The following is a 23871-nucleotide window of genomic DNA, read 5'->3' as shown; positions in this document are numbered from 1 at the left end:
CATATAGCATTTTTTTTTGGCTAATCCAAATAAAATATTCATTTTGCACTTTTTTTTTTTTTGCTAATCCAATGTGAAGGTTTTTTTTACAAATCTGATTAGTCATTTTAAATAAAAATTCAATTTGATTCCTCCATTGTGAATGCTTTAACACACTCTAGAATTTGCATTGACAAGTTAGTGCATCACTACATTCTCATTCACTGAATGAGGATGACGAGTGAGATAAAGTTGGGTACGGATTCAAATCTCGGGCAATGAAGTTGTTGGTTCATCATAACATGATCATGTTATGTCACTCAATTTTTCATCTATTTAAATATATTCTTACGAATCAATTATTTGTCTCACTTGAGTTTTAGAAAATAATATCCACATGATGAGAAAAACAAACAGGAGAAAACGTTGATGACGATGGATGCAACAATAAGATTGAAAAAGGAAAGATTTGTCTTAATTTAAATGCCAACTATGACAGCTTGAAGGGACAATAAAGCAAATAAGGCAAGGTACTGTTTCCTATTCTGACAAGGTCACAAGAGGAAAGCTTCCTTAGCCATTCGCCTTGTTCCTTCTTGCCTGTAGAATTCTTCAAGAAACTCTGCATAACGATAGTTACGATAAATTGGAGGATGCTCCTCGTCAATCAAATCCTCTATCGGACCAATGACAGCGTCCATGTCCGGTGCGTAAAACATTGCCAGTGACACTCGTGGCTGGGCTTTGTTGGTTACAGCCCTGTGGTGCACACTCTTAAACCGTCCGTTACTCATCACCTACCACATCGAAACCACAAAAATCTTTTGTGAAAACACTATCAACCTTGCAATCTGTTAACAAATCAGCTGCGATATCCTATGGCTGTGAAGGCAGTCAATTTTGGTACGACTTAACAACCCAATATGAACACGACACGAAATTATATGATTTGATTTTACCCAAAACATAGTGATGGATTTAGGAATTGAAGTTATGAGGGACGCAAAAAAATAATAAAATATAATGATAATTTTTTTTTTTCTTATAATATGGTAAATACAATTAAAAAAATAAATTATATCATAATATATGTAAAAAAAAAAAAAAATCAAAGTAATTATTAAAAATCTTTATCTAACGATGTCACAAACACATAATAATTTAAACTACTTGCAAAATAAATTAAGTACAATTAAATGACTAGTAGTGTCTGAGAAAAATGAGTACATTTCTTTTATAAAAGCCTTAAATCTCAAAGCATAAATCATATTAAAGACTAGAGTCTACAAAAAAGAAACACATTTATCTATTCTAACTACCTACTTTTTTATAGCACATACATACATTCAGCTCAACATTTTAACTTATCACTTTTAGTATCTTATTTAAATATAATTTGTCTATTCCTTTTTGTATTATTTTTTTTTTTTTATTATTTTTTACCTCATATCATTGAAACCCGTGAATGACATTCAACGGTTTGTAGCACATGCATGAAGAGAGAGAAAGTTATTTTTAATATAGGAGCGAAGTTGTAGCCCATGATGGCTAATTGTTTATTATTAAAATGAGATAGTGGGCAAGTTGTAGCACATGATAGACTCACATCTGCCATACCTGAGAGAAAGACGGACCAGACAGAGACGAAAGAGAGAGAGCCAAAGAGTTTCAAGAAAAAAAATATATATTTTATTTTAAATGGATTAAATGGGTCGTATCAAGTAACTCATGAAATAATCGTGTCGTGTCCGGGTTTAGTAGGATCGACTCGTTAATTAAACGGTTCGTGTTTGGATTTACCTTAAACAGGTGGCAGGTCATAAACGGGTCGACCCGCTGACCTGTTTTGCTAGTCCTACCTATTGACACTAACTAAAGAAATCATTGATAACCCCTAACCAATTAAGGAAACAATTTCAATATGAGATCTCAAATTTTGTAAATCTGAGCTCTTCATCTGTCCATTGGGGCTTAATTGGTAAGTTCATATTTTTAAATCATGTTTCAGCATTTAATAAAAAAATTATTACCAAGAAATTTAATAAGTTATATTTTATTATCAAATATTGAAACATAATTTATTGTAAACGCTTATATAAAATTAACAATTAAAATTTTAAAATTTTAAAATATCAAATTTAAAAGATAATTCAAAAGTATCTAATGATAAGAACAATAATATATTATATTACTTTCCGTGTAATTGACAAGCAAATATGAGGTTACCTGAATCTGATCACCCAGATTGATGACAAATGCATTTGGAATGGGATCAACGGCGACCCATTTGCCATCTTTGATTACTTGGAGGCCACTCACTCCTTCTGCTTGCCGGAGCACCGTTACCGCCCCAAGATCAGTGTGAACAGCCAGCCCCAAGGTCAGCTCAGGGTCCGGACATGGCGGATAAAAATTAGATTGCGCGTTTAGTCTAGGCGCGTCGCCCAGCCTTTTCCGCAGGCAATCTTTCTCCAGCCCAAGCCCTAGGGAAATCAAGCTCAAAAGCCTCTTCATCAAGCCGCCCATCTCCTTTGCATACTCAGCAAAAGCCTCTCTAGAATTTATAAAGCAGTCAAAATGAAAATGTACGTGACATCGAACCGATCGAAAAGAGTTGAGAAGAAATTAGTACCGGTAGTTGGGTGGATTTTTTGGCAAGACATGGGTGAGATCGTCAGCCGGATGCCAAGGATGAGAGAAGGTTTCACTCCACATGCTGACTTTCTGTTGGCCTTCAAGGTTGAGGAAATAGTTGAAAAGTTTTACTCGTTTGGTATGGTCTTGTGTGGAAAACTCTGCTCTTTCTTCAGGAGGCAGCTCGAAAAATTGGGTGATGGCGGCCATGGTTTTGGCACATAACTCTTCAGGGACGCCGTGGTTGATGATTTGGAAGAAGCCGTATTCCTCACAAGCTTGTGATATTTTCTGAACCAAGGCGGATGGGCCATCGTTCAAGTCGATGACAGGAATGGAGGCCAAGGAGGATATCTGTACAAGTTGTGGTCTTTTGTCCTCTGGAAGGATGAAATTTGGCGAAAGCGAAATGGGTTTGTTAGCATTAGCCATTTGAAAGGATTTCATCGTCTCCGTAAAAGATTATTATTTGAGAAGCTCTTGAATCCTATGGGATTATGTAATCTCCGCAAAAGATTATTTATTGATAAAGTTCACGTAACCCTCAAATTACCACTTAGTTGATAATGTTCTTTTTAAAATTTTAATTGTGATAATGTCTTCTCCAAACTATTAAAATATTGTTAATATTTTCCCTAAGATTAATAATAAGACAAAAATGCCCTATAAATTTCTCAATAAGACAAAAATAATCGTATAAATTCAAAAAAAAAAAACTATTTTTTATTTAGTTTTAAAAAACAAAAAATTTTAATTTTTTTAAACGTAAATTTTTATTTAAATAAAATTATAAAACAAAAATAAAAAATAAAACGAAAATTTTCAATTTTTATATAAAAAAATAGAAATTCTTTTAATTTTTTTCTTATAAAATTGATTTCTTTTCTTAAAAAAAATTGACCAACGTTTGAATTTTTTTTTGTTAGTTTTAGGTTTTTCTAAAAGTTTTAGTTTTTTTTTTTTTTTTAAAAAAAAAAAATTTTACTAAGAGTAATTTTGTCATTAAGAAGAACATTGACAATTTTTAATAGGTTAAAAAAAATATTTTCACAATTAAAAATTTATAAAAAATATTGTCAATTCAATGATAATGCGAAGAAATTAAGTTGGTCTTTCCTCGTTATTTATCATACTTCTCACTGGTCAATTACAACCAAACGGCACTGATTCCAAACGCTGATAAAAGTGGGTCACCACCAAAACACATGGCATGCATCCGGGAGGGTGTATCGACTTGCTCCCAACCAACCACATCCAAATTATTACTATTATTATTATTATTATTATTATTATTTTCCGATGAAAATGATAAAATGAAAGATACAATTAAAAAAATATATGATTTTAGAATTAATTTTTAAAAACACAATTAAGTATTTTATAAAATCATAATTTGACTTTTAAAATAACAGATTAACCTTTAAAATTTTACAATTTTTTTCAAAACACAATTCAAAACAATTTATTTTTTATTATTTAATTTAAAATCTAGTACTTTTTTATTTACAAAATCGTAATACTAAACACGTATAGCGTGGTAAAGGTGGATCCGATGTAATGAAATTATGAAAGATAATGCGGTGAAGGCGAGACATACAGGTTTGGCTTTTCTTTTTTTCTTTTTTTCTTTTTCTTTTTTGGAAATTTGAAATGCCTTCACCGTGCTTTTTTTATTTATTTATTTATTTTTTTAATTTGAATGTATAAGGGTAATTCTGTCTTATAAAAAAATTATGTGCATTTTTATCTTTTTACCGGACAAAAAAGAGTAATTTTGTCCAATTACCCTTCCAACAGAGGCAAGCCGAATCCCAAGTAATTTACAGGTACACATATTTTTCACACAGAAAAATGTCAGAGGCAGGTGAAGGAGATGGTAGAATCACAATTGTTGATCCAACCAAGGGTCTCTCTCACCTTTTCCACCCCCCACATATCCTACCACACTTTGTGAAACACCAGAAACCAAATTATTCATCAAGGATGTTCCCCATTCAAGCCAGCTCGGCTGAGCTTGTTGCTTGTTTGCTTCAACCACGCTCCTCTGTTGCTCCTCTGCTTTGATATCCACCCACCTCTTTGCCATGAACTCCTTCACAGCTTCAACCCCTTTATTCACAATCTCCATTGGAGGAATAACAAGCGGATTCTGGTCCAAGTTGAGCTTGCTTAGATTCTTGAGCTGACCGAATGTGTTGGGAAGAGCTCGGATTTGGTTGTTGCTCAAGTCAAGCTCCCTGAGGTTCATCAGATCGCCAATTGTTTCAGGAAGCTCTGTCAAATCGCTAAAATTACTGCTAAGGTTCAGGACCTCAAGATTTGTCAATCGCCCAACAGCCTGTGGCAGCCCACGCAGCTCATTGAAATGAACATCTAGATATCTCAACGATCTCATTTCACAGATTGATACTGGAAGCCAACGGATTCTATTCAGGTGGATTGAGAGCCTCTCTAGATTGACAAGCCCATACCCAATATTTGTTGGCAAACACATCAAATTGTTGAAGCTCGCATCTAACTCCCCCAGTGAACTAAAAGGAAGTAGAACCAAATTAATGAACATGACGAAAAAAACAAAGTAAATAAATATGAAAAAAAAAATCTACACAACAACATGTATTCACCTGCATCGAGAAATTGTTTCAGGAAGGGTGTTTAGCTTGTTTCCTGACACGTTGAGGACCCTGAGGTTAAGCAACAGTCCAATAGAATCTGGCAGGGACACTAAAAGATTGGAAGAAACATCAAACACCTCCAGTTTCTGTAGTCCTGCTATTGAATCGGGAAGGACCTGTTTCCCAACAACAATTATGCAGACACTCAGGAAAAACATAACTCAAAATCACCAAGGTCTGTTCCTATAGAAACATATAATATGATAAATATAAAAGCAGAATAATAATAATAATAATGAAAGAAAATAAAATAAACACATAGATTAAGATGATTTTGCGTATAGCCTACCCTAGTACATCAAAGCCTTAATTAATTAGATTAACAAATATTATTTAAATCCCTTGATTTAAGTTATATCCTTAATAGTTCCCATGTCATGCTTCAGAGAATTCTTATTTTGTTGACAACATGTAATCTATGAAGTAATAAGTCATGAAGGAATTATGGGTTCATATATGATTAGCTAATGCAGTTGAATAATCACCTCAAGTTGCAATTAGAAATTGGAAAAGTCGTTTAATTTCTGCTCAATTAACGACTCACTTTTTTAAATTGCCTCATCAAAATAACCAAAAAATGGTTTTGATGAGGCTGTAAGGAGTGCTCTAATAACAGAGTTGAAGTAACTGAAATTTAACATAAATCGGTTTTTAATGGCTTAATTGATCCAAAATTAGTACTAACCTCTAGCTGATTATGGGACAGATTGAGCACGACCAGAGCATGAAGCTTCCCAAACGCCTCAGGAAGAAATCTCAGCTGACGCCCACAAAGCTCAACCCTTTCCACAACCCCACTCTCTGCCTCCTTCAATATCCCAACAACCTCCTCACTCATCACCTCCTCCAACTCCCCGACAATCGAGCCATAAATCTCAACCAACCTGTCCTCTGCTTCTCTCAACTGTTTCTCATATTCCTCATGCATCTCCCCCAACCTCACCACCGCCTTATATATCTGCATCTCCGTGTTAACCACATCGACTCCTTCGTTTTCTTGGAGTTTGGCTTGGATTTCGGCGAGCTTGGCTCGGGCGACGGCGACAGCGGAGGGGTCGGGGCGTTGACCAAGGTTCGGGAGCAGAGACTGCCTCTGGGTGAGGTCGGGGATGGCTTGGGCCAGAGAGGATAGGACTCTGGGGTGGTTGAGATACGGCAGCTGGGTCAGCAGTGTTTCTTGGAGTTGTGGCGGGAGTGGTGGATGAGATGTGGGGTTGAGTTGGGATAGGACGTAGGCGAGAATTGGGAAATCTTTGGGGTTTGGATCCATGAAAATGACGAAGTGAGTTACGGAGACAGAGAAGATGGAAATCACCGATGACGAGTAGGAGTGACTGTATGAGAATGATGGAGAAGGAGTTGCGTAGTAGGAGGGAAGATATAGAATGGTTTAGAAAAACTAGAAGGTACTAGGGTCTAGGAGAATGCCGTGGGCGGAGGACTTTTATTAATATTATAATGTTTCTATCAAAATAAGGTTATGTATACTCGTATTATTAGATTAGATAAACGGACTATATATATATATATATAAAACAAAAAAAAGAAATAGTATTTTCCCATAGATAATGAGAATGACTATTTTAAGTGTTAGATATTTATCATATACTCTAATTCTAAGGCCATACTATTTTATATTTTTCTATTATTAATAACAGTTATTTTTTTTTTTATGATAAAATAATCATTTCACATTTTCACGTACTTGAGAGGGAGGAAGACACTGACAGAGCTGACAATGGCATATAGAGTAAACTAGTTGGATTGGGATTTGGTGAAGTATTTATACGCTGAATATAATATATTTTATTTGGACCACTAACTTAAAATGCTTGAATCCTAAAATGAAAGGAGAAATAAGTGATTATAGATGGGTCAGTTTTGATTTTTCTTTTTCTCGATAATTTACCCACGCAAGCAAGCGACAATAACCTCCAATTTCATCCACTATCCAAATTATTATTGTTATTATTTTCTAAATATATCATTGACGGGTTGTTTTGAAAAGGTGGGTATCGATAGTTGATAGATGTATTTGGAAATGATATATAACCAACTCTCATCTGACTCAGCATTGTCTTCAAGAATCTTCTGACAAGAAATAATCACTGTTCGAGATTGAGCCAAACGCTTCAGAGATAATGTGGAAATGTTCCAACATAAATCTTTTTACATGTTTAACTGTCACTCCGCTAATAGAAGATAGCTTGGAATATTAAAATAAAAAAATGGGGGACCATAGTGTAGCATAAGAGAACAAGTTAACATTTATAGCTGATTCATATGAGACCTGTTGTGCGAGAACAAGTTGCCTCATTCATTTGTGAGAGGCAGTGACAAACAAAAAATTGGGACCAGAAAGACTTCAAGTGTCCGCTCTTGCACTCTTGTACAGCCCCCCATCTCCCAAAGAGAGAGGAAACCAATAACAATTAATAAAACTAGAGGAAATCAAGATTAAGAAAATCTTTCAACCGTAATCAATATGCAGCTATCAAAATTGCATCCTATTTAGTAACTTTCCCTCGCTGTGGACTGAGCTTTGAATGATATCTCTGCCATTGTCCGGTTTACAGGTCAAACAAATAAAGCAATATGCTACAAGCACTTAGTGGACAGCCTTTTGTCTTTCATCAGCATCTTCATGCTCAACCTGACAAATAAGAAAAAAAAACATTAGAAATATTTAGGAAACTGATGGAATGTAGCTACTGAAGATTACTGAACAGGTAATATATTTTGAGTTTGTGTGTGTGTGTGTGTGTGTGAGAGAGAGAGAGAGAGAGAGATCAACCTCAAGAAATTCGAAGAAAATTTGCACAGGAGAGTTGGCTAAAAATGATGTGACTGAATATAATAGCGACCATATACCATAGGTACAGTTTATCATTTGAAAGGATATATGTATATGGAAATGTAGTGAGCCTGTAAAGCACCATAATATCATTGGCCATTACCTCAACAAGCACCCTAGCTCTCTTCTTCAATTTTGCACCAGATTCAACTTTATCAAGCTTTCCTGAAGCCAAGGCAGTTTCCTTCCTCACTCTCTTGCCAGCAACTGGCTCAACCTCTTCCTCATCTGCATCCATTCCAACTGCATCATTAAGCTCTTTTTTCTTATTCGAGTTCGGATGGGGACACACATTTGAGAATTCTCTCATGCGCTCGTCCCATTATTATATACGCTAGTGAAACAAAGGCCACAACTTACAGTCTTATACCCTAACTAAAATTAAAAAAATATCCTATGTAAACTAAAAATTGACAGCTTTTACATGGTATAAGTTAATATTCCCTTCGTCCAAATCTAAATGACTCTTTTTATTGGTTTCATGACTTGATTTGAAATGGTACGACTATTAATAAAAAGATAACAATATCACCCTCTTCCTAAAATATCCTTCACTTTAAATTAGAGATGAAATAACCTTTAATAAGAATCTTTAAGAAAAAAGGTAAGAATAATAGGAAATCGAAGATGTAAGAAACTTCACTTTTAGAAAGTGGACATATATTTTACAACATCCCAAAAGGGAGAATAAGACACTGAAATTGGAACATGAGTATATTAACTATATGTGCAAGCACATATATGTGCAAACACAGGTAAGCATAAGGTAATAAAAATTTAAATCAACATTAAAAAAATGCTCAACAATAAGTATCTAGTGACAGCTTTACCATTGTCGTAATCTGCATGAGACTGAGCAATTGCAATATCACCAAAATCTTCTATATCATCTTCCTCTTCAAGTTCATCATAACCCTCAACATATTCTATCTCATGTTCCTGCTTATTCCAAGAACCAATAAAAGGGCATTTAATTATCTGAAAGTAGCATCTAAGTGAGCACAAAAGCAAATAACTCGCTTTTAAAACAGTATTAATAAGTTCAAGATTTCACAAATTACCATCTCATCTTCATCTTCACTCACAGCCTGCCCCTCTTCAATATCAAGAACCTTGTTATACTCTTTAACAGGATAGTTGTATATGTCACCATAAACTCCTTGCTGAAGACGTTCCAAGAGTTCTTTTTCAATACTCTGCAGAAAATCTAGAAAGTCTAAGTCGAGCTGTAGGGACAACACATAATCATGTACATCAATAGAATGAGCTCATGTATAACCTTATCCAGTGCTGCTGCCTTTTCGGCCTTCTCTTCTCTTCTAGACTCTCTTTTTTTCTCCTTCCTTGGTGTTGTCATTATTTTCTCCCTGTTAAGCAGCAGAAACAATTGCCAATACAACAAAGCACGTTAATGTGGGACGACACTATTTAACCTATAAAGGTAACAACTATAACCCTTTTCAGCATCACAACACGGTCCAGGGTTGCCAATTCTGTGTACAAGTCCAATTAAAATTTTCACATTTTACTTCTCTCTTTCTGCTTTTATACTAAATATCTCATAGTGAATGCTATTTCACACGTACAACACCCAACCCTCAATTCTGTGTCACCCAACCATCTTGGAGCAAATTTAAGTACTGAACACCTATAATGCATTACTGACCTAAGATATCTAGATCTTTGCAAATCTAATTGCTTTGTTCACTAAGTGAACTTAACTTTTGATGCTAATTAATTACTGTTTCTCATTGCATAAAGGGATCCTTTGGCACATTTATCAAAAGAGTAATTCATAAAATATTTTGACGAAAGAAGAAATTTATCTATTATTGAAACCCACAGGCAAATCTGGATTAGGCTATGTAACACATTATGCTTATAGTTGGGAGGTAAGGAAAACATAGTTTAAGTTGAATTACCCAATTGGTTGTATAGCCACAACCACACCCTCCAACCATTCATACAGGGGGAGGAAGTGTCATAGAACTAAAAGTTAACTGGAAAAAAAAAAAAAATTACTTAGTCCATAAAGATCAATGCAAGACCCTAACATTCGAAGGTCTCCCATGTTAGGAGATAAGCGGTCAGGGCATTTTTGACCAAGAGTACATTAATATACATATTTGGTCATCACATTAGCCTAAAAGCTTAAGTTAATAGGCTTGAGTCCACTTAGGTATATTAACTACCATTTTTCTTTATACTTTCTCAATGTGGGACTCAACACTCACAAGTGTACTCACAACATGCCATACTCCAAGCCCTAAAATTTCCTAGCTCATGCTTTTTTTTTTTTTTTAAAAAAAAAAAATAATAATAATAAGTAACATGTTCCCTTGAAAACACAACAAATAGTGGCTCATTATAACATCATTGATCTCCCAAAAGTAACAAAGTAGTTTACCAAAGACAATCTTGTAGCACGCCAGAAAACCTTATTTGCACGACTAAGCATTTTTGGTAGTGAAATAAAAACAAATGCAAGCATGAGAAAAAATGAACCTTGTTTTCAAAGCAAGCTTCCTCATGCGTATCCGCATTTGAGTCATCTTGGTCAATCGTTGCTTTGTTTTGTGTAAAAGAAACTTAGGCCAATACATCTGTCAAATCAAAAGCGAGGGCAAATTAACCTTTCTAGAACTGATGAGCAAAATCATATCATATCAAATAATCTTAAAGTTAAAAAAAAAAAAAAAAAAAACAAAACAAAAACAAACAAACAATATAATGTTCAATACCAGGTGTTTGTCTATAATCTCAAGTGCCTTCTCATAATTCCTGGGCAACTTAACTCTCTCCCACAATTTGTTTGGCATGTGAGCTCTTTCTATGGTTTTCATATAAAGATAGAAGACTCCTGCAGCAGACTAATACAACCATATAAAATCTATCACATTCATCATTCGTTAATATCTACAAATATTAATTGACATGTGACAGCAAGTCAATTCACAAATACAGATACCAATGCACAGATAAAAAGCCTAAGATCCACCAAGATCAACCAAAAAAGCCTTGCTGTAGCACATTTTTCCATAGTCTTCAGCTTAGAAAAAGAAACTATAAAGCTCAATTCAACTAATCCAAATAATTGTATTGAGCTCAATTGGGCGGAGGTTTCTGTTTTCTCAAGTCCCATAACAAAAATAAGATTGAACAAGTTTCTTCCTCTACTTGCTTCTTCAACTGGCATGTATGTGAAAATCACCACAAAGAAAACCAAAAAAAAAAAAAAAAAAAAAGTAAACAGACCCAATGACAGAACAAGTAAAAGGGCGAGAGGAAAAGAGTGAAGATTACCGTCATGGTCGCGAATGGTGGCATAGCGACTATTGGCGAGAGGGCACGAGCTCCGATTACAAATCCCGGTCACATTATAAGGGTTTCTACAGAATTTCCCGGTTTCAATTCTACGAAACCACAGACCCACCAAGATTGACAACCCACCGCAATATTACCACAGCCACAATAAACAAAATTAATCGAAACTTCAATAGATTCTTATAGCGAAAGAAAAATCAATGGTTTTTTAGGTGAAGAAAGACTCACTTGGCCATGAAACTGCAGTGGTTGTGCCTGATTACCTGCCATATGACCTCGTCGTGCTGCATCTTTAACCAAACCTTTCACCGTTAATTAGTGTATTTTTGGATTGATAGTTCAGGGTTTTAAGGTTTTATGATGAAAGAGGGGAAATGGGTTTTAGGGTTTTAGTTTACTAGTTTAGGGATTAAAGATTCAAGAGCATCCGATCGTACTTTTTGTTTATATTATTTATATAGCGTGGTAAAGGTGGGCCGTTCATCCGATGCAATGAAAGTGAAAGATAATACAATGTTCTAAAACTTTCAATTTTGACATTGTGTACAAACTATAAAAAATATTGGGCTAAGAAAAAGATAAAAATGTCCTTATAAATTTTTTAATAAGATAAAAAAAAAAAAGAAAAACCACCTATAAATTTGAAAGAAAAAAAAAAAAAAGAAACGAAAATTTTAATTAAAAAAAAAAAAGACGATTTGTTTTAAACACAATTTTTTAATTTTATTATTACGATTTTTTTAATGGACATTTTTTATTTAAAACCAATTTTTTTTTTTTTTTAAAAAAAATATCTTGTAAAATGGATTTTTTTTAAAAAAATAAATAAATAAATTTGGCCATCCCTTAGGATTATCATTAGGTGAATATTGACAAATTTTAGTAGTTTGGAGAAAAACATTATCACAATTAACAGTTTTAAAAAATTATTATCAATTAGATAGTAATTTAATAAAATATGTGGACTTTCTTCAAAATATATCAACATACCCACTAACTTTTTTTAATTAAAATAATGGTTAATTACTTTTTTAGTCCATGGCGAGCTTCCTAGTCTCCTGTGGCCGGCATATTTGTTTAATGAGAAAGGACAAAAACTTCTTGCTAGTCGATTCCATAGACAACACCAAACTCTTAACGCAGTTTTCGGTCACTAATGTTTAACGTTAACTCATTAACACGAGCCTGATAATGGACATGATCACAGAGAAGGAGGGAAAGAGAGAAAAAATGTTTGAATATTCTTGGTGTTTTTATTGAATGAATTTTCCCTTTATACATATACCAATTACATGGTCAAAGACCCTTATGGTCACACTATCCGACGGCTCTTGGCGACCCTTTTTCATCCACCATCCGATTTTTTTTGGGATTGGTGCTGAACATGCTCGGCAAGGGTTGTGACACATGGGTTGTCGTAGTTGATCCGGTATGGCCCCTACAGCGGCTAGCCCACTTGACTGGGTCTATTGGCTGAGAAGACCACAACATTATGTACATAATTTTTATTTTTATTTTTTTCACCCTTTCAGAAGCTCTAAATTCCTTGTCTTTACTGATGCTTTTTGTATATTTCTTTTATTTTTGTCTCATTTGGTTTGCAAATTTGAACTGTCTCTAGTATGTCATCCCACATTAATTAATGTTGGGATACATTTGAACATGTTAATTTGGTTCTCTAGTTGTAAAGATCTCAAGCGAGAGGCGCTTAAGGAAACTTTTAACAGAACCTAAGCGAGAGGCGCTTCGGAAGCAGATTACTAGACAGTCTGATTCAAGTAATCCACTTAAAAAGAAAGAGGTATGTTCAATACACTAGATTACCTAAAAGGACTAAGTTTTTTATAGACAACTTTTGAAATTGTTACTCAGGTGTTTTAAGAAGTAATATTTATCCTTTTGATATGTATTCTTGTTCTGCTGCATATTTGCGTTTAAATTTCCTACACTTATCCTGTCAATCACTGTTGCTACAAATATTAATGAATTGCCTCTTCATTGTTGCATGTTCACCAGCAGATTCATAACAGCAGCACAGCAGAACCATCCAATTACTACTTCTTTATATATTCATTCGATCTAACACCAACTTAATTAATGCTGGTTTTGAAGGTGACTCAATGCAACTCATAATCTCTCCTACGTTTTGCTAAATTTATGGACATAGATATATTAGGTGTTATTATTTAAACTCTACCGTTGAATAGGGGTGAAATAGCGGTTGCGATTAGCGGTTAGTGGCTAAAACCGCTAACCGCAACCGCCTAGGCGGTTAGTAAATTTTACTAACCGCCTCCGCTAACCGGGTAGCGGTTAACCGCTTTAGAATAACCGCTTTTTTTCTAACCGCTTTTTTGGGCTTTTTTCTTTGGGCCGGGTTTGGGCCGATTTTGGGCTCACTTTAAACTTTTTTTTTCTCATTTTAAACATTTTTTTTCTTCCCCTTTTCATGGCCATTTTAGCATTAAAAATTGCTATGTACCAAAATCTTGTTGGCCACCTTCTACAAATCTACACATCATATAATATACAAATAAAATTACAACAAAATCACCACTTCACTTGTAGTCTTATACATAAACTCACAAGCAAATTCATAAACTCACACATAGAAATAAAATAAAACACAAACAAATTCATAAACTCACAAGCAACCAAAAAAACCAACATATATGGTTAAACTTGAAGCTTGAGGCCCATTTCAATCAACCAAAAAAAGTTCATAAACTCATGACTTATTGTTATTATGTATATATATAATATAAATATATATTATATTTAAAAAAAAAAGCGGTTAGCGGGTAGCGGTTAGCGGTTAGCGGATTTCCAAAACCCACTAACCGCTAACCGCAACTGCCTAGGCGGTTAGCGGTTTTTACTAACCGCTTTCAAAGCGGTTAGGCGGTTAGCGGTTAACGGTTATAGCGGTTAGCGGTTAACGGTTGCGGTTAGGCGGTTTTAAATTTCACCCCTACCGTTGAAAGCATTACAGTCTTCAAGGAGTAGTTCAATCAGCTGTGAATCATGCCTCATGAAGTGAAGGTCACTAGTTCAGAATCTCCTTCCCCTTTCTCTTGTGTGGACATGTCAAAAAAAAAGAAAGCATTATAATTCACAACATGTAATTTAGCGATTTAATCTGGATCTTATTCCATAAAAGGACAGGTGAGATGATTATGATCGGATACAATAATGTACATCAGGAACAAATATATAATATATCTAGTTGCAATTTTAATTGTCCTGGACATTGTTGGGTCTAGAATGTGACTTTTCTGCTATCTTATAATATTAATTAGTAAGGAATTTATAATAAAAATTCGTCCAATTATAAAATCTTAGCTGGACCCATGCCCCCAATTCCAATTTTCCAAAGCCTTTATATATCTCTTATTATTGAAGCATCAAAATGGTGCCCAGTGCCGTGGTCATATCCATCAACGTCTTGTATGCATTTTCATCAACAATTAAGGGTTGACGCGCACATGGGCATGCTATATTACCAAGTTTTTTCGCATTACTTGTTTGCTTTAATGGATGCCATTTTTTTCTCTCTCAGACTTTTCCAGTTTTCCAGCTGGGAAAAAGCTTTGTTTCGAGTGAAAAAAAAAAAAAAAAAAAAAAAAAGAAAAAAAAAAGACGCCAAATCCAGATACCTTCCTCCAAACTTACAGTATGCAAGTGCTAATTTGCTGATTTGAAATAGCAGCACTACTTTTTGCTTACCAGAGTCACCATGCTATCATATCTAATGCATTTTACAGCTTCGATCCGAGGGTCCCAACCTCTCATCCCAAAACAAGCCTTTGTTCCTTTTAATCAGCAGCAATTGCACGTTATCCCCCACCCCCATTAGTCTTTGCCCTCACGCGCACGGATTAGACGCGACGTCGGCCATCGATATTGGGGTTCTATGACATACGTACATCGCCATTTGTTTTTGTTTTTCTTTTTCTTTTTCCTCAGAAGATAACAATGATGAGCTCTCTTTCCATTTTGTTTGGCTCCTCGATTAATCAGGTCGGCAAATGGAATCTTGCTTTTGAGTGGAGACCCTTTTCTTCCTACCAGAAATCATACCTCTTATCCTTCCCCTTCCCAAAACCAAATAGGTCTCTTTCCGATCGACTACTTTTTTAATCTATGAATTTATGTTATATTGGTGCACCTTCATGTACGCCAGCTGCCATGGGGTCACTTTTATGGCCAAGTACCATATATGCTCAATATTTTTTTCTCAATAAATTCGGTAGAGAGGGCCAGAATTATTTCCAATGGTCCCCAAGGTTTCCAAATGTATCGCCATTGCCTTTGGAGTTATATGTTGAATCATTAATGTGAAAGGAACACCGGTGCCACCCCAGTCGCAGTTGGGTCGAATCTGGTCAAAATGCATAATAGCATCCATCAGCAGTTAGTCAGGGCCCATTGCATACCCATCAAAAGGATAAAATATCATAAAGCAGTCAGTTTCGAAAACAGGAAAGACAAATGTAGAATCAAAATATCATGATTCTAATTCAGTTTCCTCAGCATATCGCGCTTTGCTACACAAATCCTAGTCGTCTCCGACTCTATGTTTGTATAACCAAAATTTTACTGCAATATTCTTCAATTCCTTTAGATATCTTGTTATGAAGGGATAGAGATCTCATGCAATAAGATTGCATTGCAATGAGCAGCCTTTTCTTTTTCTTTTTTTAATATAATGAGCAGCCTTATATGTGCATTTTCTCCTCTCCTTTTTTTTTTTTTTTTTTTTTACTTTTATGATTCGATTGAACCTTTTGTAGCTGGTTCGATGATGGAACCATTATGTTCAAGGTTCGATAACGGTTCAATCGATCAACATCAACTTTGAGATTGATTGAATACCACTACTCGATGCCTTCTTCGCACAAAACATGCACAAAACTCCTATTTTCTTCTGACTCTTCTTTCTTTTTATACCTATCCCCACCTTATCAAAGCAAAAACTTAGACTAACCACTTCTAAAACAATTCTCATGCACTACTATTAAATGAGTAATGCTAAAAAGAAGATTAAGTATTTATTAAATTATTATAAATGTGATATGACTTTTAAAATTATTATTAAATTTAAAATAATCATTATTAAATTTTAATCTATTAACCATTTTAAAATCATATCATATTTAAGAAAGCTCAAAGAAAACTCTCCTCCTTGTTGCATTATACACCATCAAATACACCATTCTCAACTTCAACAATTACTCTCTCTCATTCCCCCTTTAAACAAATCATCCCATGCATTAAAACACAAACAACTCAAAAACAATACCAAATATAAAAATTTCAACATTTCAAAACCAAAGCTTTAAAGAAACTCGACGTGAGAGCTAGGCTGCTGCCTAGGCTCCACCTACTCAAACAAGTATCCAAATAGTTTGAGGCAGGTGGGGTCTGCTTAGCTTCTGACATGCAGCTGCCCCCTACTGCGTGACGGAATCTAAATCCGCCAAAACAAGAAAAGTATGATTTCTCAATGTTTGAGATAACTCATCTCTTTCTTAAAAAAAAAAGAAGGTACACAATGAAACAGATTAATTGATCATCCATGCATAAAATAATCATCAAGTGCTATCCGAGCTACTGAAATTGTTAAGCATAAAATCGCGTTTTCAAGAAAAATGAAAAATTATTGAGCTTAAGAAATATTAACATTTAATGGCCAGAAATAAAGTTATATATATATATATAACTTTGCAACAGATATTGAATAAAATTTTGTTGTATAAAGAGTTTATTTCATACCATCTTAAAGAAAGGAAATCGCTTGCTCGATCGCCGCCAAGTGCTATCATCTTCCCCTGCCTGATTCATTCTTGTTTCTTCATTAACCTGCAAATTACAAATGCCAAATTACAATTAAATTGAAAAAAAAAAAACAAACAAACAAACCAAACCAAACGGATTTTAAAAGAAAAAGAGAAAAGCAGCCAGAAATGTCAGGTGTGACTTGGACAAACGCAATGACCAAACACAACACACACGTGTTAGGCAGCCAAAAGATAGCGGTGGCAACGTGGCGCACACAAATACGGCGGAGTTTGAAAGGAAACAAACAAACAGACAAAACACAGGCACCGGCTATTACGGTTACGTAAGCAAATGGAGAACGGCGCTAAACGAAACCTAACGGCAAATGGGCAGTGGCCATGGAATCGGTTATGCGAAAATAATGGGTTATGGAATCCAAAACAGGACGAAACGAACAAAACTCACCACCACTTTTTTTTAACTAATTGGACTGAAATTCATTAATGGCGACGGATCAAAAGCAATCCTTCTCAACGATTTACAGTCCCAGTACATCTCACACAGACATATATATATGTAACTCGGAAAGTTTTTGAATTGGTTTTGCTGTTTGTAGCAGTAATTTTTTTCTTCTTTATAGATTGCGTCGCATATGTTGTAGTCCAATTCCAATCAGTTTGGGTGCCTATTGCCAGTGGTTCCCGTTGTGGATGAGATAGATGTGCCTAGGGTTTCCATGAGCACGGTAAGCACAGTGAGGAAGAGTCTTCGGGGCATGTTTCTGAAACACTACCGGCGGCGAGATCTGACGAAGGCACATGTCGGCCACCGGCACCGAAAACCTTGGCGTGGAAACGGTGGGACTGTGAGACGCCGAAGACGACGACGACGACGATTTGGACGAAGATGAAGCCGACGGAGGAGGAGAAGGAATGGTTTTTTTGGTGGATTTGGGCGGCGAAAGGAACGCTCTGATCTTCAGAGACGACGGTGGCGATGCCGCTCGGTCGTACTCCTCGATGAGATTAGCGAGGTCCTCATCGGAGGTGACCGATACCAGAGCGTCAAGGTCCTCCGTAGGCAATTGGCAACGAAGGCTCACAGATCCGCCACACAATTCTCCGAGCTTCAATAACAGCTCTGTACCACACACAACCACAAATCTCACTCTGAATCATTTCTCGCAATCCACATATTCTCTTTCTCTTAATCTAATGTTCAAAATAAAATAAATAAACAAAAACAACAATAAATTAACTAACCGGCAAACGAAATGGAGCGGTGAACGGCGAGGACACGGGTTTCGCCACCTACGTAACGGAGCTTGCCGTCAGGATAACGGGGGAGGATTTTGCCGCCGTAGCTACAGAGGAATTTGATGGAGGTAGGTTTGAGGGTGTGGAGTGAAGGTCCGACCATGCTTTTCTGGGGTTTGGGTAAAAGACAAATAGCGTCCAGTTTAGAGAATAGAGGAGAAGAAGAGAAGAGAGAGGGTTTGGAAGATGCTTATGGAGTGGCGTCTTCAAGCCTATGTATGGTACCCTTTGCGCCTTATTTATAGAGTTATAGCTGGAGAGAGTTGGGAAGGAGGAGGTGGAAACTTGGAAGGGATGGTCAGCTTACGTCACTCAGATTCCTCCGTGGCCCATTGGGGGTAAAAAGGTATGGATACCTCCAATATTATCTCCCTCTTCTTCGCCTTCAACTGCCGTTTCGGTTTATATTTGATTTCGAAGAGATTGCGAGCTCTACTAGTCAATTTACTGTTTGACCCCCCGATTTTAAATTCATAAAGAATTAATGAGATTGAGATAAACCGTAAATCTAAATCTAAGTAATTTAAGAAATTATCCGCATGGAATAAATAACTATAAAGGTGTGAAGTAAAGTAATTAATTAAACTTAAATCCTCTTTTCAAAAACAAAAAAAAAACTTAAATCCTTTATATATTATGGATTTTTTTTTTTTTGATGGGTAAAAGAAGGACTTAAAAATAACTAAAAGTTGTTAAATGATTTATCAACCAAAAATAAATAAATAAAGTTATTAATTGCATGGAGCTTATTTGAAATTGTGTTAGAGAGCTTAAAAATTACTTTTAGTACTTAAAAATAGCTAGAATGTGCTTTTGTCAAAAGTTAAAAAGTGATTTTATTTTTTTATTTATTTTTTACTTTAAAATCCCTATTTGTCGATGCAATACCAAACATGCTGTTAATAATGAGTTTCGATCAAATTCGCAAACCAATAGGGCTATTGATCAAGGTCTAGCTAGACTGAGAACTTCTCAGCCTACCCCAATGACTGTACCATCTCGAAACAATAGTCAAGTAACACACAATTGATCTTTGGAAGATCACGGTATTAATGGCATCCACTCTAGTAATAATGGAATAGGATCCTCTTAATTTCAAATTAAATGAATATATTTTGTTAGTGTTTTTAGAAGGGTAAAATTATAATTTAATTTTTTAGATAATTTTACCCCTCTAAAATATATTATTTATTTCAAATGAAATAGTGAGGATGATTTAAAAAAAAAAAAAAAATGTGAAACATTAAATATCTCTCCCACTTTCCTCGTCGGAGAAGCATGTTGGGACATTTATCACATTTATCATGCCTGATTCATTGGCCAGGACACCTAAGGCTACCAATGGAATGTGGCCCCAATTAGCACTAGTATAATTTTAGTTTTGTTTAACTAACAAATCTTTTAAGGCCTCAAATATAGTAAAATGGTTAGTCGCTTAGTCAATATCAATACTCTTTAATTAATGCTCAATTATGGTAAAAAAGAAGAAGTTGACATACCTTCTTAAACTACCATCAAATTGATAATGTCTTCTTCAAAATTCATTAACTACCATCAAATTGTTAAGGTAGTTATTGAATTTTAATAACCGCTTCGCTTAGACTGTTGTGAGTTTTTCCCTTACTTTCTCAACAACTATCACGACGAAACTACCCTTAATAAAATAAAAACAAAAAAAATAATAAAACTTCTAGAAAAAACCTAAAAAAAAAAAAATTCCAAAGGGCGGCAAATTAATTATTTGGTTATAAAAATTGAAATTTTTTGTTTTATAAATTTTTTAAATAAAAATTTATGTTTTAAAAAAAATTAACAATTTTCGTTTAAGAAAATAAAATTTTTCTTTTTCTAAAACAAAATTTTCAAAAAATGTTTTTTTTTTTAAATAAAAATTTCCGTTAAAAAAAATCATTTAAAAAATATATATTTTTTTATTATTTTGAATTTATAAAGGTATTTTTGTTTTATTGAGAAAGATATAGGGGCATTTTTATTTTTTTGCTAGTCTTGGGAGGACATTGACAATGTTTTGATAGTTTGTGTAAGACATTGTCACAATTGAAAACTTTAGAAAATAATGTCAATTGGGTTGTAATTTAAGAATTACAAAAAAAAATTAAATCTCAAAAATATTGAGACTTTATCGGGAAATAAACAAAAAAATGAAAAGTTACATTAAAAGGACCCTAAAACATTAAGTAATTTAACATGAACATAAAATTAACCTATTTGACTAAGTTTGTTCATTAAAATAATGTTTAGAATAAAAAAAAAAAAAATCGTTTTGCACAAACTAAATTATGTATAAAAGAAATTATATGTAGATCAACACAAAAATATTTAAATACTCGTGTTTAACTAATATAAAATATATGTGATAAATAAATAGCAAAAGTAGCAGGGTTTTATTTTTTAAGTGATATAAAAAAAATAATAAATAAAAAAGTCAAGAGAAGCAAAGAAAACATAAATAGCACTTCATTTATCTTCAAATGACTCTTGCAGAGGTTTATATTGGTCCATATGTACCTCACGTCTCTAGTCTCTTTTAGTCATATTCATACGTAGCAATCGGTCGTTTTGCGAGGTATGGGATCCACAACCAGATTTATTTGCAAGGGGAGACTGTGAGATGCTACGAGACCCTTCCACGCCGCTGCCATATGTCAGGATATATGTGGATAGCTAGCTGCTTCCTCAGAATGAAATAATTAAGGCGATTGCAATATTGTTTTTTCTCGGATTTCTTTTTATTTTAATTTCCACTGTTTTTTGATTGGGTATTGACCGTGTGGTCCTGTGATGGCCACGGTTAGCCCATTTTATAGAGAACTGCAAGATCAGGTTCCTTGAGATTCCAAATACTCATCAGTCATCACCCAACAAAAAAGATGGACGTTCTCCCAAATAATATAATATAATATATTAAATTAAATAATCTAATTTCAGATATTTTTCTAATATAGTATATTATTCTTTATATGAATTAGAGTAAATTATTTCAACCCATGTGCATTATGCTGCCTGCTTAATTAGTAAAATTTATAGGGTACCCATAATCTTGAATTAATTAAGCTGAGTACATCGTATAGAAAATAATAGAGAAGTTGGTATACCAACTAACAATGATTTCAAAATTATAAATAAAAATCTGGTACAGTTTATTTTCGCCTCAAATCATTGCATAACATTGCCAATACTTTTATCAACCATAAAATATCTGGACATTAATTAGGATTTGACATGCGGCCCAATTAGGCTCCCTTCAGCCATTAGCCCTCCGTTGAATTTGTAGCTCATACGTCCGTGTATGAATTGAGAAGTCTCTCCAATTCTGGCTTATTTCTGGACAAAAAACCCCTTCATTTATTTCTTTTTATTATGATAAATTCAAAAGAAGGATGATACGGATGAGACCTATCCAATTCAAATAGAAAATTACAAGTTTGTTGAGATAAGATCGGATAATGTGTAATCATTTTGAATTTATCTTGCAACTATTTTAGCTATCTTTGTGTAACAAATATGTTGGTAAATATTGAACAGAATGCTCACAAATATTAAGTGAGAAACGTAAGGTTGAATTCGGGTAAGCTAAGGTTGAATGATATTCGGGGGACTATACTTCTATTCGAGTCCCTTTCTCTCTAGAGTTTAAATAAGGTTGAAGGGTATTCGTGGCAAAAATGCATAAGGCCGCATGCATTTCCTTTTAATTTATATTTCGCTAGTGCAATCTTTGTTCGATGAACTTAAAAAAAGAAAAAGGAGAGAGAGAAGCGGAAAAAACAACTTATTATACTCCTATCCCGTCGGCTTCTGCAGCCGAATGGAAACCCAGTTAAATTCAAGCAGCTGCCAATATTCTTGATTAGCATCTTACAAGTGTCATCATAGTATTTATTTCTCAAGTTCAAATTTGGTAGGCAGATATGCATATTAAATGGAACATCGATCGTGTTCTAGATCATCGTAATCAAATTTGATTCCACCAAAAATTTAAAAATTAAGTGACCACATGACATCAAAGTAGTGCAACCGATCTTCAAAAGTTAGAATCTTAATCATGCTAGATAGTGTCATCTCAACACATTAGTCTAAGGTTGGCTGCTTTTTAAGGATTACTCTGGGGCATTAAAAACTAATATTCGGGTCATCCTTGTCATATTCATTTGATTATGTCACACAATCATCCAAGAAAGCATCTCCTCTGAACATGCCATGGGGTCCTACGTTTGCTAGAGAGCTGCATATCCCCACCAGGCCCACCATTCTTCCCTCTCTCTCTCTCTCTCTCTCTCTTGTTATATTAGCGTAATTTTCAAATGGCGGTGGTCGAGCATATCCACCTTTATCTTCTTATCCTCCCCGAGAAAGGATCATGCACTTTGCTCTGATCATTCGCATTCGTATGGCACTTAAAAAAACTATTATAAAGGTCCCATTTCCAACCCTACAAATTAAATCAATAATTTAAAGAAAAATAAAAATAAAAGGTTGCTAAATCTTACTGTGATTTTTTGGTTGGAGGTTCCTGCATCACACATCTTATCAGACCCAGAAAAGTTCTTGGTGGATTTAGCAACATCTTAGAAGAGAATAACTATGTCATTCTTTCTTTTCCACCTCCAACTCTTTGTGATGCTCCTCCGATTATGGTATTGCCTTTGGTATATTTGGGATTAGAGATGTGGTTAAAATGATCCTGACCTTACGATCTCTTTTTCATTGTGGCAATTGTGGCCCACTTGGACACTAGTAGATAGGATGCTGACACCTCACCGTCGAGGAAGCCACCATCAAGCTGGGGGGGTGCGGGGTGATGATGGAAATCGAGAGCTGAGTCGGTTGTCCGTTAGTGGGATTTTTCAAAAGCGTGTGAGCCCACACGTGTCAGCACCAACGCCAACCTATCTTCAATTGGACTTTGTGAATTAAGGATCAGGGACAGCAAGTCGGCAACAACAAGCTGTGGTGGGAATATAATGTGTACTACACTTGTACCCAAGCCTTTGGTACACGAGGTTTTATTACTTGTGTGTTGGAGTTGGGAGGTTCCATCGCCGTCCGATTAGAATCGTGGTACAAGGGGCCGCCGAAAGGAAAATGTATCTGGTCCTGCTGGAGAGTTGGTCCAGTGTCGTTGTATTTGGGTTACAGTGGGGCCAGGTGGGCCATAGCGAAGCCTATATTTTCCACACATTGCCAGTGCCAAGTGCCAAGAGTAAGGGAGAAAGGAAAGAATTGATTCTTTCTGCATGGGATTGACTGCATGCCACTTGTAGATCAATATCATGCACCTCCTTAT

The 23871-nt window shown here is 35.0% G+C and overlaps 4 protein-coding genes across 8 annotated transcripts; all 4 read right to left on the bottom strand.

Moving 5' to 3' along the window:
• Window positions 1-381: 381 nt before the first annotated feature.
• Window positions 382-3090, bottom strand: LOC132179593 (protein DMR6-LIKE OXYGENASE 2-like). The gene is made up of 3 exons (XM_059592332.1): window positions 2612-3090; window positions 2206-2533; window positions 382-776 (listed from the first exon to the last, which is right to left on the bottom strand). The coding sequence occupies exons 1-3, from the start codon at window positions 3058-3060 to the stop codon at window positions 534-536; spliced, it is 1020 nt and encodes a 339-aa protein (XP_059448315.1). The 5' UTR covers window positions 3061-3090; the 3' UTR covers window positions 382-533.
• Window positions 3091-4429: 1339 nt separating this feature from the next.
• LOC132177764 (plant intracellular Ras-group-related LRR protein 3) lies at window positions 4430-6698 on the bottom strand. Its single transcript, XM_059590211.1, has 3 exons — window positions 5974-6698; window positions 5238-5404; window positions 4430-5144 (listed from the first exon to the last, which is right to left on the bottom strand). The coding sequence occupies exons 1-3, from the start codon at window positions 6556-6558 to the stop codon at window positions 4496-4498; spliced, it is 1401 nt and encodes a 466-aa protein (XP_059446194.1). The 5' UTR covers window positions 6559-6698; the 3' UTR covers window positions 4430-4495.
• An 832-nt stretch (window positions 6699-7530) lies between these two features.
• LOC132178628 (uncharacterized) lies at window positions 7531-11905 on the bottom strand. 3 transcript variants are annotated; one of them, XM_059591095.1, is made up of 9 exons: window positions 11695-11905; window positions 11446-11555; window positions 10884-11002; window positions 10648-10745; window positions 9422-9509; window positions 9204-9338; window positions 8973-9081; window positions 8246-8385; window positions 7531-7941 (listed from the first exon to the last, which is right to left on the bottom strand). In XM_059591095.1, the coding sequence occupies exons 1-9, from the start codon at window positions 11754-11756 to the stop codon at window positions 7897-7899; spliced, it is 906 nt and encodes a 301-aa protein (XP_059447078.1). In that variant the 5' UTR covers window positions 11757-11905; the 3' UTR covers window positions 7531-7896. The 3 variants fall into 3 exon arrangements, with proteins under 3 accessions (XP_059447078.1, XP_059447079.1, XP_059447080.1); XM_059591096.1 differs by having other exon boundaries at window positions 8246-8370; window positions 11695-11904; XM_059591097.1 differs by lacking the exon at window positions 11695-11905 and having other exon boundaries at window positions 10884-11012; window positions 11446-11677.
• A 3188-nt stretch (window positions 11906-15093) lies between these two features.
• On the bottom strand, window positions 15094-18891 carry LOC132177452 (protein PAL OF QUIRKY). 3 transcript variants are annotated; one of them, XR_009439761.1, is made up of 4 exons: window positions 18510-18891; window positions 17713-18387; window positions 17242-17328; window positions 15094-15847 (listed from the first exon to the last, which is right to left on the bottom strand). XR_009439761.1 is itself a non-coding variant. In XM_059589785.1 (2 exons), exons 1-2 carry the CDS (start codon window positions 18664-18666, stop codon window positions 17933-17935), a joined length of 612 nt encoding a protein of 203 aa, XP_059445768.1. In that variant the 5' UTR covers window positions 18667-18891; the 3' UTR covers window positions 17696-17932. The 3 variants fall into 3 exon arrangements, 1 of the variants encoding a protein (XP_059445768.1); XR_009439762.1 differs by lacking the exon at window positions 15094-15847 and adding an exon at window positions 16209-16936; XM_059589785.1 differs by lacking the exons at window positions 15094-15847; window positions 17242-17328 and having other exon boundaries at window positions 17696-18387.
• Between the last annotated feature and the right edge of the window lie 4980 nt (window positions 18892-23871).

This window comes from Corylus avellana, chromosome ca4 (genome assembly GCF_901000735.1).
Source record: "Corylus avellana chromosome ca4, CavTom2PMs-1.0".
NCBI lineage: Eukaryota > Viridiplantae > Streptophyta > Magnoliopsida > Fagales > Betulaceae > Corylus > Corylus avellana.
The sequence above is the reverse complement of the archived record's forward strand: the minus strand, read 5'-3'. Positions and strand labels throughout refer to the sequence as shown.

Excerpts from the sequence above, each read along its gene's own strand:
- LOC132177452 (XM_059589785.1), bottom strand. The coding sequence starts at position 18,666 with ATGGTCGGACCTTCACTCCACACCCTCAAACCTACCTCCATCAAATTC. Across the intron at positions 18,388-18,509 it reads CCGCTCCATTTCGTTTGCCG|AGCTGTTATTGAAGCTCGGA; the intron begins GTTAGTTAATTT and ends TGTGTGGTACAG.
- LOC132178628 (XM_059591095.1), bottom strand. The coding sequence starts at position 11,756 with ATGCAGCACGACGAGGTCATATGGCAGGTAATCAGGCACAACCACTGC. Across the intron at positions 10,746-10,883 it reads AGATTATAGACAAACACCTG|ATGTATTGGCCTAAGTTTCT; the intron begins GTATTGAACATT and ends TTGATTTGACAG. Across the intron at positions 9,510-10,647 it reads AAGCTTGCTTTGAAAACAAG|GGAGAAAATAATGACAACAC; the intron begins GTTCATTTTTTC and ends GCTGCTTAACAG.
- LOC132179593 (XM_059592332.1), bottom strand. The coding sequence starts at position 3,060 with ATGAAATCCTTTCAAATGGCTAATGCTAACAAACCCATTTCGCTTTCG. Across the intron at positions 2,534-2,611 it reads AAAAATCCACCCAACTACCG|AGAGGCTTTTGCTGAGTATG; the intron begins GTACTAATTTCT and ends TATAAATTCTAG. Across the intron at positions 777-2,205 it reads ATCTGGGTGATCAGATTCAG|GTGATGAGTAACGGACGGTT; the intron begins GTAACCTCATAT and ends TCGATGTGGTAG.
- LOC132177764 (XM_059590211.1), bottom strand. The coding sequence starts at position 6,558 with ATGGATCCAAACCCCAAAGATTTCCCAATTCTCGCCTACGTCCTATCC. Across the intron at positions 5,405-5,973 it reads TGTCCCATAATCAGCTAGAG|GTCCTTCCCGATTCAATAGC; the intron begins GTTAGTACTAAT and ends GTTGGGAAACAG. Across the intron at positions 5,145-5,237 it reads GAAACAATTTCTCGATGCAG|TTCACTGGGGGAGTTAGATG; the intron begins GTGAATACATGT and ends ACTTCCTTTTAG.